The sequence below is a fragment of the Lepidochelys kempii genome, chromosome 1 (genome assembly GCF_965140285.1).
Source record: "Lepidochelys kempii isolate rLepKem1 chromosome 1, rLepKem1.hap1, whole genome shotgun sequence".
In the NCBI taxonomy this organism is placed as follows: domain Eukaryota; kingdom Metazoa; phylum Chordata; order Testudines; family Cheloniidae; genus Lepidochelys; species Lepidochelys kempii.
In genome coordinates this window covers 60,027,389-60,041,228 of record NC_136380.1, presented here as the reverse complement: position 1 = coordinate 60,041,228, position 13,840 = coordinate 60,027,389, and the positions used below count along the sequence as shown (strand labels likewise).

The 13,840-nt window shown below is 36.8% G+C and overlaps 1 protein-coding gene across 12 annotated transcripts in view; it reads left to right on the top strand.

Moving 5' to 3' along the window:
- LRCH1 (leucine rich repeats and calponin homology domain containing 1) overlaps positions 1-13,552 on the top strand; it is a 228,118-nt gene extending 214,566 nt beyond the window's left edge. For 7 of the 12 annotated variants that reach the window (XR_013635854.1, XR_012158920.2, XR_012158924.2 and 4 more), the window contains one exon: positions 9,854-9,941. Coding sequence is in view for 5 of the 12 variants with exons in the window: in XM_073344300.2 (XP_073200401.1) it covers positions 9,854-9,934; positions 12,868-12,900 (114 nt within the window). In the remaining 7 variants the exon portion in view is untranslated. Of the gene's footprint in view, positions 1-9,853; positions 12,470-12,867 lie in introns of those variants that run through there. The other 5 variants (XM_073344320.2, XM_073344291.2, XM_073344329.2 and 2 more) reach the window with 2 other exon arrangements.
- Positions 13,553-13,840: the final 288 nt, after the last annotated feature.

Here is a 13,840-nt window from a genome sequence, read left to right as displayed (position 1 = left end):
TTACATAATATTCTTGTCTGTTCCTCATTTATACAAACAGAAAAGGAGTACTTGTGGCCCCTTAGAGACTAACCAATTTATTTGAGCATAAGCTTTCGTGAGCTACACAATGAAGTGAGCTGTAGCTCACGAAAGCTTATGCTCAAATAAATTGGTTAGTCTCTAAGGTGCCACAAGTACTCCTTTTCTTTTTGCAAATACAGACTAACACAGCTGTTACTCTGAAACCTGTACAAACAGAGATGGTGATATTCTGTAACACATCTGAGAAGAATTCTTTAACAATATGTAGAGATGTGTATTTAGTTGTTTTCCCTTCACTTAGAGATCTACAGATGAAAAGCTTTATATAAATGCTAATTATTTCATAATGAAATGTAAACATAAATTATGTTACTAACATATCAGTTTAGCTAACCCAAGAATACCAATCCCCTGAATATATAAGTATACTCATTTAGGAATTCCCCTAGGAATTGAGGAGTCTATTAAATCGATCTCTTTGCCAGTGCTTTCTACATTGCTATGTTTGTTACACAATCCCTATTCCCATGTTATTTACATGAATATTTTTGTATGTATTTAGAGTATTAGAATCAAATCAGGTGGAGAAACTTGTTGCTACCAGCCCATGATATTAATCCTAATGTTATACATCTCAGCCTGTGCCAGATATTTTTAGTGACATGTTTTGCTGGTTTAATTACCCAGAGTATCCAAAATCTCCCAACCATTGGAAAGATAAGGGAGCAGTTGTTTCAAGGTTGCTGATGTGCAAAGAAATAGAGGCTTGTGTCTCCCATGTTCTGAATGATTCCTCAGTCTGAACACTGGATATGAGAGCTGGATTGCTGTTCAAGAGGTGGATTGGGTTAAACTGGTTGCACAACTACACATTTTTTTCCAAATCACAGTGATAAGCATACCCACAAACTTGTCCAAAAAAGCTGACTTCTCATACACTAGGAAGTAGCCCATATTGCAAAAGTGATTTAACATAGCCTGAAAATACAAATTCTGAATTGAATGTTACTTAATCCTTAAACTGCCTACAGGTTTTACCCATAAATTCTAATCCACACATGCAGACATGTCAGTCTCCTCAATTAATTTACCTTTGTGATTCCCAGATCTGCTTCTTCACCTGGCTTCTAGAAAATGAGTGAACTTAATTGCTCTTCAGTTTCTTTCAGCTTTTGAACAGAATGACTAAACTAATTATTGCTAATGTTCCTGTCTGATACTGCATTAATTTTTTGTCCCAAACCTTACCAATTAAATAAACACATTCATCATGTACAGTGCTGAGAATAAAAGTAAATTCTCATATTCCCATAAACAATAGGAAAGTTATAACACAAGATTCAAAGAGGAACATTACAAGTGTTTCCCTATAGTTGTGGACTTGAAGTTAACCCAGACCATATTGTGAAGGAATGCCTTAGGCTTTGTAACTGTAACTAAGACCAGCTCTACACTAGAAAGGTAGGTCAACCCAGCAACATCTCTCCGGGTTTGAAGAATCCACACCTCTGGGCGACATAGCTAAGCTCTAAACCCTGATGTAGACTTCGTGAGGTTGACTTCCCTTGACTTAGCTATTGCCTCTTAAGAAGTGGATTAACTACAGTCATGAGAGAACCACTCCCATCACGGTAGTGAGTGTCTACACTGAAGTACTACAGCGATGCAGCTGCAGCATTTCTAGTGAAGACAAAGCCTATGTTGTTGTTCTTCAAACATTCATTTGTTACACCTACAGTACCAGACTCCTCTTTTCCACAGTTGTTAATGATGATAATATATAACATTGTTATATACATTTGAGCCCTATACATCAGCACTGAGTAAAATATACCTTCAGCTTCTTCATAATAAAGACTGTAATGTTTCTGTAGATTATAAATTTCAACATAATGCAAAAGTGAAACAGAACTGCCTGCCCTTCTTTTACAAGTCAAGTATCCCCACCCTGAATTGAGGAATAGAGGGTGAAAACTGGCTTAAAGATACAATACATATCTGATGCATCTGCTTCAGAGTGCTCTCTGATAAATTCAGAAGTCTATTTCTATGCTGTTCCTCATAGTATTGTACCCAGAATACTCACAGCTCCACACGTTGGAAATTATAGTGTTTCTCCACCTCCACCATTATTCTCCATAATGGGAATTCATCTACATAGACTTGGTGCAGTCTGCTTTTAGCAGGTAGCGCTACTTGTTTGCTCACTGCTGAATGTCTGCCTCATATGTTAAAAGTAGTGTGTGCTATGATATGCCCATTATATCCCATTTACAAGTTGTGATTTTGTATCTGCTCCTTCTACAAGTTCTCCCCATTGGTTTTCCCATTGCCATGACAGGATGATTATCAGGAAATTTCAAAACTCTTTGTAATCTGTTCCAAGATTGCAGCTACTCAGATTTACTGTATGTTTGTACAATGCCCAGCATTATTGGACTTTGATTCTGGTTAGGTCATCTGGTCTGTACCTCCATACAAATAATAGCAACTGCTTAATTTAATATACAGTTACAATACAGTGCATAAATATTTTGTTTTTTCTGGTAAGCCAAAAATCTGTAGATAGAAGAACATGTGGCATTGTCATAGCATTGAAAGTATTTAAAAGGCATCTATTCGGGTAGCATGCAGCGTAATACCCTCCCACCTGCCTCTTCACTTCATAGATGTATTCTCAAAGCTTTACTAGTTGGAGACGCTTTTGGACGTGATCCAGCTCCTATTGAGGTCATTGGTAAGATCGCTATTGACTTAATGGCAGCTGGATCAGGCCCTTAGCAAATAAAGGTGAAATCCTATTTTTCTGGTCCAAAAGCTATAATGACATCACTGTCTATCTCTGCAATGTTGCCCGAAAAGGAAATGTCCTTGGCATTTTACTCACATTCTCATTAAAAACTAGCACCACTTCCGTGTATGCATATATAGAAATTAAGATAGCAGGAGTCAAGAATAATTTTGTAGTAGACTCTTAGCAATTATTTCATTCCCTCATATTTTAAAACATGATCTGAGTGTTAGGTAAAAAGAAGAGAGTTGCACAATAGGGATTTTTGAATCCATTCCACTTGATGCACAATACAAAATGCAATTCTTATTCACTAGCTCTCATCTCACAAATCTAAACACTTACGTGTGAGATTCTGGTGTATTTGAATTTCTTTAGCTATAGGCGTACCTTTTCTATTGCTGTTTATTATACTTATCTATCATTATTAGGCTTTTGGAATTAACTCTCCTTTTAGCTTAAGGCTGTTGTGTTCTTAGAATATTAAAGTGAAATTGTCAAGTGTTTAGGCAAAATATTTGATGTGTTTTAAAATAATATGGCAAGGAATGATCCTGATTTGTAAAAGGCCCCCAGTCTGCCTTCTGAGTTGGGGATGTCAAATTTTGTTTCTGAAAATATTTGTGCCTACAATTAATTATAGGTGCAGTTCATAACATTGAGGTTACTTATTGACCGCAAATGCTGTTAATAATGAATGTAGTATTCCACATGCATATCTGATATCTGCTTCTTAAAAATCAGGCCCTGTGTATGTGAAAGAACACTAATCTGTCATTGTGAAGTTTTTAAAAGCCACTTATACATACACACACACACACACACACAAAATATTAATTCCTGGGCTCCATCTGTTGCAACACAGTGTTCCCATAGATGTACAGATAGTGTCAGTGATGCTGAGATACGAACAAGGAAAGGTATAAAAATGAAAAGTAGTATCTATAGCAGGGGTTCTCAATCTTTTTCTTTCTGAGGCCCCCCCAACATGCTATAAAAACTCCACGACCCACCAGTGTCACAATAATGGGTTTTCTGCATATAAAAGCCAGGGCTGGCATTAGGGGGGTAGCAAGCAGGCCAATTGCCTGCGGGGGCTCATGCCACAGGAGCCCCCACAAAGCTTCAGCCTCAGCAGGCAGGGCTTTCAACCCCATGCAGCGGGGCTTCGGCTTTCTGCCCTGGGCCCCAGTGAGTCTAATGCCAGCCCTGCTTGCTGAAACCTGCTCACGGTCCCCCTAGGGGGCCTTGGACCCCTGGTTGAGAATTACTGATCTATAGTATATAAAACTGTAAAAAGTATTTGAGAGGTTTTTGTTTAAAACTAGTTTAGTCCTCTTTGTTGTAATGATGACTTAAATTTCAAAATACTTGATTCCAATTATTTACGTGAAAAACATGAGATTCATTTTCTTATCTGAAGTCTCTAAGAAGCTACACGTTGCAGCCTTTTCAGAATATTTCAGTTTTTCTTATGTCTACAAATGTGGGGAAGAAATAGAAGGAGCAGAGAATAGCACTTGCCACATTGCAAAATTTCATTCACTCTTCAATTTTTGCTCGCAAATCCAGCTGGGTCCTGAACGTTAACATCTGCAAATCAAATCAAATCACTTTATGATGTACCTACCTGATTCAGTGGCCACAGTCACTCCCTTGATAACAGACAGTTGTATGTTAATTGCCTTGAAGTTGTCGATTAGCCTAGATTAGTCCACACAGTAGCCTTGACTTTAAGGCAACTAATGTCAAAGAAAATAGAGATATGTTTAAGTGCCAAGTTTATACTGAATCCCCCCTACTGTTGCTTGCCGTCATTTTCCTGTTTTTCCTTAAATCCAGCTAAATCAACCATCTTGTTCTGTGGCTAGAAGATTACTGTGAGGCGAGCGTTTGCATTTTTGGCTATCCCTACAACTTTGTCTTCTTTTCGTACTAGACTGCTGGTGGCTGTGTGGCGCAGCCTACTGGCTCGGACTCTCTCCTCTCTATACTGTTACATTTTGCCTCATTTTTGATTGAAAGAAGTTTGTTCTTTCCTTTGACATAAATTTGAAAATAACATTCAAAATTATATCAGTCTTTTTAAATTTAATTTAAATTTAGAATGTGGTTAGCCTGGTTGCAATGATTAGGTGTTCCAATGATTAGGTGTCAATCATTCCACTGAGTTCATTAGAAGCAGACCTTAGATCCTGGGTAATTCATCAGGGTGTGTGTTCTGTTGTGAAAAGACCCATCCATGACCAAAGCAGAAATCGGTGGGTCCTTCCTCTGTATTGACTGACAGATTCTGTAGAGACCATCACTGGTGTTGGAAATGAAGTGCCCAACTCCATCTCTCTCACACTCTCTTTGCAGTGACATAACTTCATTGACTTCAAAGGAGATACTACTGAGAGATGAATCATACCCTGTGTTGAAGTTAGTGGAGTTACACTGGTGTTATGCCAGTTTAAGATAGAGAGAAATCACTTCCAAAAGTGGGAAAGATGTTTAAAGAATCTGTCAGTTACCTAAAGTCTTACTGTAGTCATGGGCGAGTTCCTCCATAGCTGAGGTCTAGTGCCTAGAAATGCTAGATTTCTATAAAAGTTTTGCAGTATTGTCATATAATATAGTGAGTTTCTCTCATCTGATTGTTTGACAGCTGTAGGATAAGTGTCTTGTGTCTTAGAGATAGCATTTGTAGATGTGGTAGGAAAGAGAAGAGGAGGAGGAAGAGGAAGTGGCCAAGTTTCGGGGAGAATGATTGAATATGGGTAATTGGGAGGGTTGGGATCTGATCTAAAGCCCATTGAAGTCTTTGGAAAGGCTCCTACTGACTTCCTTGGAGTTTGGATAATACCCTTAGTAAGATTTGATTCTTCTCTTATAAAAAAAAAAAGGGTCATAGAATGTTGTTGAGCTGTGATTTGAAAAGGATTTGGGTGTGCAGAGGTAGGAAGGTTGTGTTAGATAGTGGGAGCAATGTAAAAATCTGGAATGTAAAGCTCAACTTAAACTCTTTATTGAGGTGAACAAGAGAATTGAGTTAGTTATGAAAACGATGAGGTGAAAGGAGTGTATTCTTTTTATAGGATGCTACAGGATCCAATAACTGTTCTGGGATATTTGTCAAAACACATAACCCTTGTGTTTGTTCATTGGTTTGTTCTTTATAACTTTGCATTGTCCATCGTTTTCTTGTTGGTAATGTAGAAGCCTTCGAGCATGTGAAAGAGAGAAGGGAACTAAGCAAGAGATTAGGGACAAGGAGATGTATTCTGGGGAAAGTGAACATGCTGGTTACAAAGTACTGTCTTCCTTTGTATCACCTATTTCTGCTTTAAAAACTAGAAATTAAACCTAGAGTCTGCTTGTACATCGGTCCTAAAAAAACTTCCTTTATTTGAGAATAGAGCTCCTAGGTATTAGTTTTATACTTGACTAGAATATTATATTAGATTTTGGACTGGTTAATTCATTTTCTTTAAAGATAAAGCAAAGTGATATTGGGGAGATTTTTATGGTTTAAAATGAATGACTGAACTTATTTACAGTTAATCACAAAGAGTAATTATGAGTAAGACAATAAACACTATAGCCAGGAAAAATCAATAGGTAAAACAAAAGCTCTGACTGATACAGGTGGCTAGATGAATAGTGAGTCAGTTTTACAGTAAAAATCTTTTAAGTGTGAGGTATAAATCTCTTTAAACTGAACTGTGTTTGATACAGATTTGGCTTCAATAGAAGTGATTTGGGACAGACATATCATTTTAAGAATGCATTCAAACTTACAAATACCTAGCAGTGATTTTTTTTTTTTTTTTTAAAATGATGTCCCTCTCTTATCACATGCTTGTAACTTTTTTTCCTTTGGTTTTCAAATACTCACTACAGTGTCCAATAATTTAATATACAGTAATTTCGTATCTGAAAATGTAAGAATAATGATCAATATTCAGACAGGAAACTCATATCACCTTTTTATTGGGTTTTCTTAGCCCAGTCCTTATCTGGTGAGGGGAGGGCCATATCCAGTGGGAGTAGAAACAACTTTTAAAAAAAATTCATCTGACTTTAAAACATATTCAGTATAGAATGTAAAAAATTTTTTTTATCTGACAATACCAGATCAGAATATTTTATTCCTAGAGATTCTAAAACTGAGGACATTATGAGCAAGTGGGTTGTGAGATATGAGATTGACCACAGTTCCTTAACTATTAGACATATTTGAATAAACTTTATATTACCAGAAGTGAAGAAAACCTTCATTTTTGTCTTGTATTTGAAACTGAAAACATTTTTATCATTTAGTTACTCCACTACCAATCATACATCAAGTTACATGACAGTTTGCATCTGAAGGAAAAACTTTAAGCCTTACAAGGTCTCTGTACATCTCTCCAGAAAGAAATGTCCCTTAATGAGGAAGCAGAAGTTAATGACAGTCTTGCCTGACACTTTGAGAGTCTGCAGGACCTCACAGTCACACAAGATTGGCCCCACTGAGATTGTTTGTATGATTTCAATTAAGTCCCTTTCACTCTAGGTAAAGATACTCACAACATTAATACGTGTCAGGACTGGTTGATTAGGTATACTGTGCTTCATTACAGCAGTGAATTCAGTGATGAATTATAATGTCAAAAGCCAACACATTGAAGAGAAGACAATAGCCAAAGTGGTGGAAAGCCACAGACTCCATATGTAATATAAACCAGCTTGAGCAGACTGCCAGAACCTTGCAGCACCTTCGCTGTAGGACATGGGGTAGTGTATCTGTACCACAGACACACTCAACCTCACAATCTTGAAGCTTACATTTCTCAGATAATTTCTTGTGCATTTGATAAGAGAAGCCAAAATATGGTATGCTCATAGATACAGAAGTATAACCACACACCAAAAGTTACAAGTAAGATAAGTCAAAAATACTTGCACTTCTACATTTAAAGATCAATTATAGTACCAGTGGCAGATGTAATAATTTTGAACAAATTCTGGATCTCCCTTCTTGTGCTATATTTGACACGCAAGATGCAGAGTTTGATTTCTATCTTGTTTTAAACTAGGCTACTAAATGTATTTATGGCCTGTAGATGCACAGCCTTGTGCCATGATTAATTAACCTCAAGGTAAGCTTAGTCTGGTTGAGACACAACTTGGACAGAGGGCTTCTAAGGAAAAACCTCTGTGTTACATGAAGTTGTATTGTGGTACTTTTTCCTCTGAGACAGTATTGAACCAAGGTCTAGAGAATTTTATTACTTTTGAAGATGCCAACATTTTGATTATATAATTGAGGTCCTGACATCTTGCGTTCATTAACAATCTGGTGGCATTTTCTGTAAGAGTATACGCCAAATCCCATACAGGAGGTTATTAAGGAAAGTAAGTGGTCTTAGAGTGAGAGAGTGTACTGTCATGGATTGGAAGCAGGCTATGACAGAAAACAAAGGGTAGGAATAAATGGTCAGTGTTCATTGTGTCCGGAAGTTAACAGTGGGGTGCCACACAGACCCATACTACGACCTGTATAGTTTAATATATTTATCAGTTATCTGGGAATGAACAGTGAGGTGGCAAAATTTGTAGATGATACAGAATTATTTAGGTTAGTCAAGGCTAGAGGTGACCATGAGGAACTTCAGAGAGATCTGTCCAAGCTAGGTAAAGCACAATGACAGATGAAATTCTCATGGTTAACAAGGTCAGGGCCATGTGCATTAGAGGAAATATTTTCAGTCATTTAAACAAATTAGTAGGTTCTAACTGAACTGTAAATTGGAGAAAAATCCAGTTATCACTGGGAAAAAGAAATAAATAAAAGAAACAAAATGTTAAAATGCATAAGTAATGGGATAGAAAATATTATATCATTATTATATGGTGTATGCTATATTCTGTTCAGCATCAGAAGGGATTAGAAATTGGGAAAGATTACCATAAGAAGAGAGATTGAAAAGATTGAAACTGTTTAATTTAAGAGGCGATGAATATGGGGAGATACGGCAGAGGTAGACACAATGATGCCTGGTGTAGAGAAGATAAATCAGATGCTCCTTTTTACCCTATCTCACATTCTAAAAGAAAGAGGACATTCAAAAAAATTGAACAACGTTTAAAGCTAATAAAAGGAAATAGTTTTTTGCATAATTAACCTATAGAACTCATTGCCATTAGATATCAGGAGTTTAGCAGGATGACAAACAAGATTAGATGTTTCTATGAATCAGAATATCCACAGCTGTATTAGCGAAAGCATTATTTTAGAAAACATAAACCAGCCACTAACAGATGGGGATTAGGAATAAATTTCCCCTTTGGCAGGCTATTTCATAATGGTTCACTCTGGGGCTTCTTGCACCTCCTTCTGAAAGATCGATTATTCTCTACTGTTAGAGTCAGAATAATAGACTAGAGGTTTGTTTGTTCTGATGTAGTTCTGTGGCTGCTGCATTCCATTGATGGATGAAGTGATCCCGTTGCACATCAACATAAATGTAAAATGTTGTTGTTCACGTTTCAATCTGTTGATTGTAATCACTGCTGTTCAAGGTTTATATTCCAGGGTGAAAACTTGACCCTATGGAATTCAGTGGCAAAACGCCCTTGACTTCAAGAGGGTTGGGATTTCACCCCAGGAATTTTTTTAAAAAGTAATGGGCACATGTCACAGTATCTCACTATTGTCTGTAATGTTGGTGTCTTTACAGTGATTACATGCTAAATGAATGTACCATCAGACTTGGTGCTGAAAACTAATTGTGAATCTTTATGGTGTTAAAATGTTGGTTGCTTTTTTTAAATGTAAGAATAAGATGGTTTCTTGTTGGCCTAGAGTCATCCAGAACACTTAAGTCTCAAACTAGGCCAAGTGTGCCATCAGAAAAACAAGAGAATCCTTTCTGAAAAAGTATAGACTGTTGTCTAATTAAATGATTCCTGATTGTTGTGATAACTGCATTCTAGCTGCATTTGCATAAAGCAAGATTTTGCAATAAGAGGTAGGTGGTCTCATCTTTACTCCTTTGTTTTTTCTTTTAGGAGAAGCTCTGCCTACCACATCACATCCTAGAAGAAAAGGGCTTGGTAAAAGTGAGCATAACAGTTCAAGCATTACTAGAGGTAACCACAATGAAGCAAGCTTTATTCACATGAAACTACTATTTCTGCTGTAATCCGCTCCAACGTGCCATAAAAGTATCAAAACACTGCTCATCTTTTCAAACTGCATTGACAAATACCCTTCTGCTCCAAAAGAGTATTCCTACAGTTCTGAACTGAAATCATCTTTCAGACTATCTATATATGTTGAACTGCAAACTAATAATCATTTTATAAAACAAACTGGCATTTCCACTGTTTTCATAGCTCAGTTTGTACAGTAGCTATTAAAACAGCCACCTCTCTGCCGCTTACATAAGTGTGGAGTACAGCTGCCTTGCAGCTAAATATGTTCATCTTATTAACACAAGAGCATCTTAATTTTTTTTTAATAGGAATTTTAACCTGTTTTGTTTTTCTGCAGTTGCTTCAGGCCATTTTAAAAATATTCAGCCATAAAATATTTATATAAATATTATTTATTAGTGAGTTGTTATTCATCCTTTGGATGCAAAATGTAAATTAGGAAACTGTATTTTATTACTGCTTTTTTGTGGTTAAACACTTTATTTTAATATAAATATTTAGTTATTTTTTATTCTACTTGGTGTGCAGTAATTCTAGATCTCCATAATTGTATTTTCTAATATGTATGATAAACGGTAAACAAAAATAGGTGCTTTCATGAAAAGAATGGTTAGCTGGGACGGCATTCTTTATTTTAGGGTTTGTGGAAGATGAGTGGCGTTGGTCTGCATTCCAGTTAGTTTCCAACATTCCAGCAGCACTTCCCTCTGCCCCCCAGTAGATGAAGTTGGTTGAGCTGAAGAGAAGCACACCTTTTTATTTGTATATAGCTGTTGTTAAAAAAAAAAAAAGGAAAGATTAAACTTGAACACACAAATGTGAACAAATATTTTTGATTGATACTTATTTTACTATGCACAAGACATTAAACTTTTATTACAACAAAATAACTGATGTGCATTAGCGTCACGTGTCTTGAGATATAATTTTGCACTGTAACTTAGGTAATCTTAAAAGGATACAGCACTACGGAACAAATAAAAAAATAGCACAAGAAAGGTGAAAATAGAAAGTTTTCTAGATAGTCAAATATACGTTTGGGGTTTTTTTTTAAAAGAGAAAATATAATTTCATTGCAGTTGTTTTAGGTCGTTGTAACAGCCTAACCCTTCAAATATGTACTGCAGGTTGCAGGGCTTACTGCTGTGAGTGCTCTCCTTGTAGTTAATGTACTGCCGTGGGATTGCCCTGTAGCGAGTGTTTGCAGGATCAGACCCCTTGTCCCAATTCAGCAGTAGGAAATAGTTTTATTTCATTACTTTTAATTTCAAAAGGAGGTTTTAAAGCTTAATTTATTGTTCAGTCATTGTCAGACAGATATTTTAGGTAGAAAAGTTCTAATCTAGCACAGTGATTTTCACAACCTCTTGAACATCCTTTTGGGGGGGGGGGGTATGGAAATCTCGTGATGTAAGTAATTTAGGCAAACAAGACAGGGAAGTTGCATGTGGTAGAAAGGATGGCCGTTAGGGGTCCCTGTTACATTTAAGGAAGGAGAGTTTGAAATTCATTACAGCAAAAGTGAGGCAATGTAGAGGGCAAATGAAAGAGGCTATGGAGAGAGAAATAACCATCTGTTTGAAGAATGTGTACACTTGTCACAATATTGCATATTCTAGGCAGAGTTACATGCCTGTTCACACAGAGACACACTGCATTTAAAAAACCACCAGTATTCCAAGGAATTATATTTTTAATCCTGAATATATACTGTTTTGAATGCAGACCTTGTGTTTTCGACATCACAGATGATGGTACACATCAACAACCATCTGTTTGGCGGAAAATGTGAACTCAAGGACAGTATAATACAGTATGCATGGAATATTCAGTTATTTCAACCAAAGTAAAAGCTTTTGTTCTATAGAGGGAACATTGACTTACTTTGCAATTTTGACTGGCAGCTAGCATATGGTTTCCTATAAAATATATTGTGCACTTTAACACTAAATTAAAATGTATTTTAATATTTTACAGAGCTGCACAAATACCTGTTTTGTCAAATAGCATGAACAATATAAAGAAAATAGGTTTTCAACTCAGAGTATATCAAACTTTAAAAGCATTCAGAAATTGACTATATAAATAGGAATATTGATTGCTGCATCGAAGGGTAAAATGCAGGTTCCTGAGTATTTTTTTTATGATGTATATATGGCAACATGAAGTTTTGTAATTATTATTTTGACAAATCCTGTTTTTTTTCATAATTAATTTGTTTTCCTCCTAATAGTGACTTTCAGTATTTGCTTAAAGTTGGCTGTAAATAGCGCTAAATATTTTGTAATCCGGCTTTTTTTATGCAGTCTTAACCTGTATGGCTAAAAAGAAAATCTTCATGAATCTTTGTACACTTTATATGTGCAATAAAAATGCATGGCCTCCTGACAATACCATAAACAGTGAACGTTGTGTGTATATAGTGCCAACTTTACTGTGGCTGCAATTAAATCATTTTATTTGTATTCATTTCCTGACTCTCCCATGACTGAGAATTTGTATAATAAATCTATCGTTGTTGGAGGAAATCGCAAGCAAGTAAAGGAAGCAAAGTGCCTCTTTTTTTGGGGGGGGGGGGGGGAGGCGAAACCAAAGTTCAAGCCAGACCTAGCTAAAGGCCCTTTGCTCTTGCAGAATCCGTTTCTCCAGACAAGTTGCTAGAAACCCCCACCATACACAAATGCAAGTAGACAGTTGTAATGTTTGGGTGGTTCTGGGTGTGTTCTTATAGCATAGTGGTATTTCACTGTAAAAGCTTTCTTTGATGCAGTCTGTGCTGAGAGAACAGCAAAATCTATGTAAATCTCTATCTTCTCTGCTTAAATCAGGCTACACCTTAACTGGATTATTTTATGATCCTCCTCTAGATTCTAGTTTGGGGCAGTGAAGCTGTGGGGTAACACAGCTGCTGTATGCACGGCTGGCAGAAAGGAAACACACTGTGGGATTAAAGGCATAAACGTATTTGATCGTGATTACAGACCTGCAACTAGCCACTAAAAAAAAGTGTATGGTAAGGAAAATAATTTTATCATTTGTCCTCCAAATTCAAATAGCCTCTACAGCTGCATGTCTTTTATTATAGCATGTGTGTTACTCTGTACAAGTCTCTTTCCTGAAGACTTTACAATCCCTGGGCTGAGGCCCTAAAACTACCATGACTAGTGCCCTTGATTTTGGTAGTAAGCACTGTGTCTAAGTAGTAAGTGCAGCACTGGGCTCTAACTTGGACACACAAGACAGTGAATATTGACACCCCAGTCATGGAGGCTAGAGAAAGGAGGAGAGGAGGATGTGAAAAGTAGGAAAGTAGAATGTCTCCATTGTTCTACAAACAGCGACACAGGTACAGAGCTGCATTAAGGAGAGAGAGAAAGGGAGGATCAGTCAAAGATAAACAACCTTTTTGCTGAACTAGCTTTTCAGCTTTGTTGCTGAATCAAGGATTCTTTATTTCTGCTGCAGGAGTTGATGGCATCACAAATGGTAGAAATTTTGCCCCAGTGCTATTTGTCATGTCAGTTATTGCAAGGTAACCAGATCCTGGAAGGAAGAAGCGAGGTCAGTGTGAAGGGTACTTCAGTTGCAGTATGAGAGGTATCCAATTCCCAAAAACCTGCCTTCCCCCTGACTTCAATTGGTAGCCAAAAGAGCAAGGCATTTTATTGCTGTTATGGATCTGGGACTTGTGTACAAATCTAGCTTCTTTGAGAGTTAATTTTATAAAACCTCCTCCACTGTGCAGGGCTCTAAAACAATTTCTCATAGAAAAGAGCCTCTTGAAGGCATAGTTGTTCACTTGCACTGCCTCTAAAAATCAGCTTTAAAAGAAAGCATCAG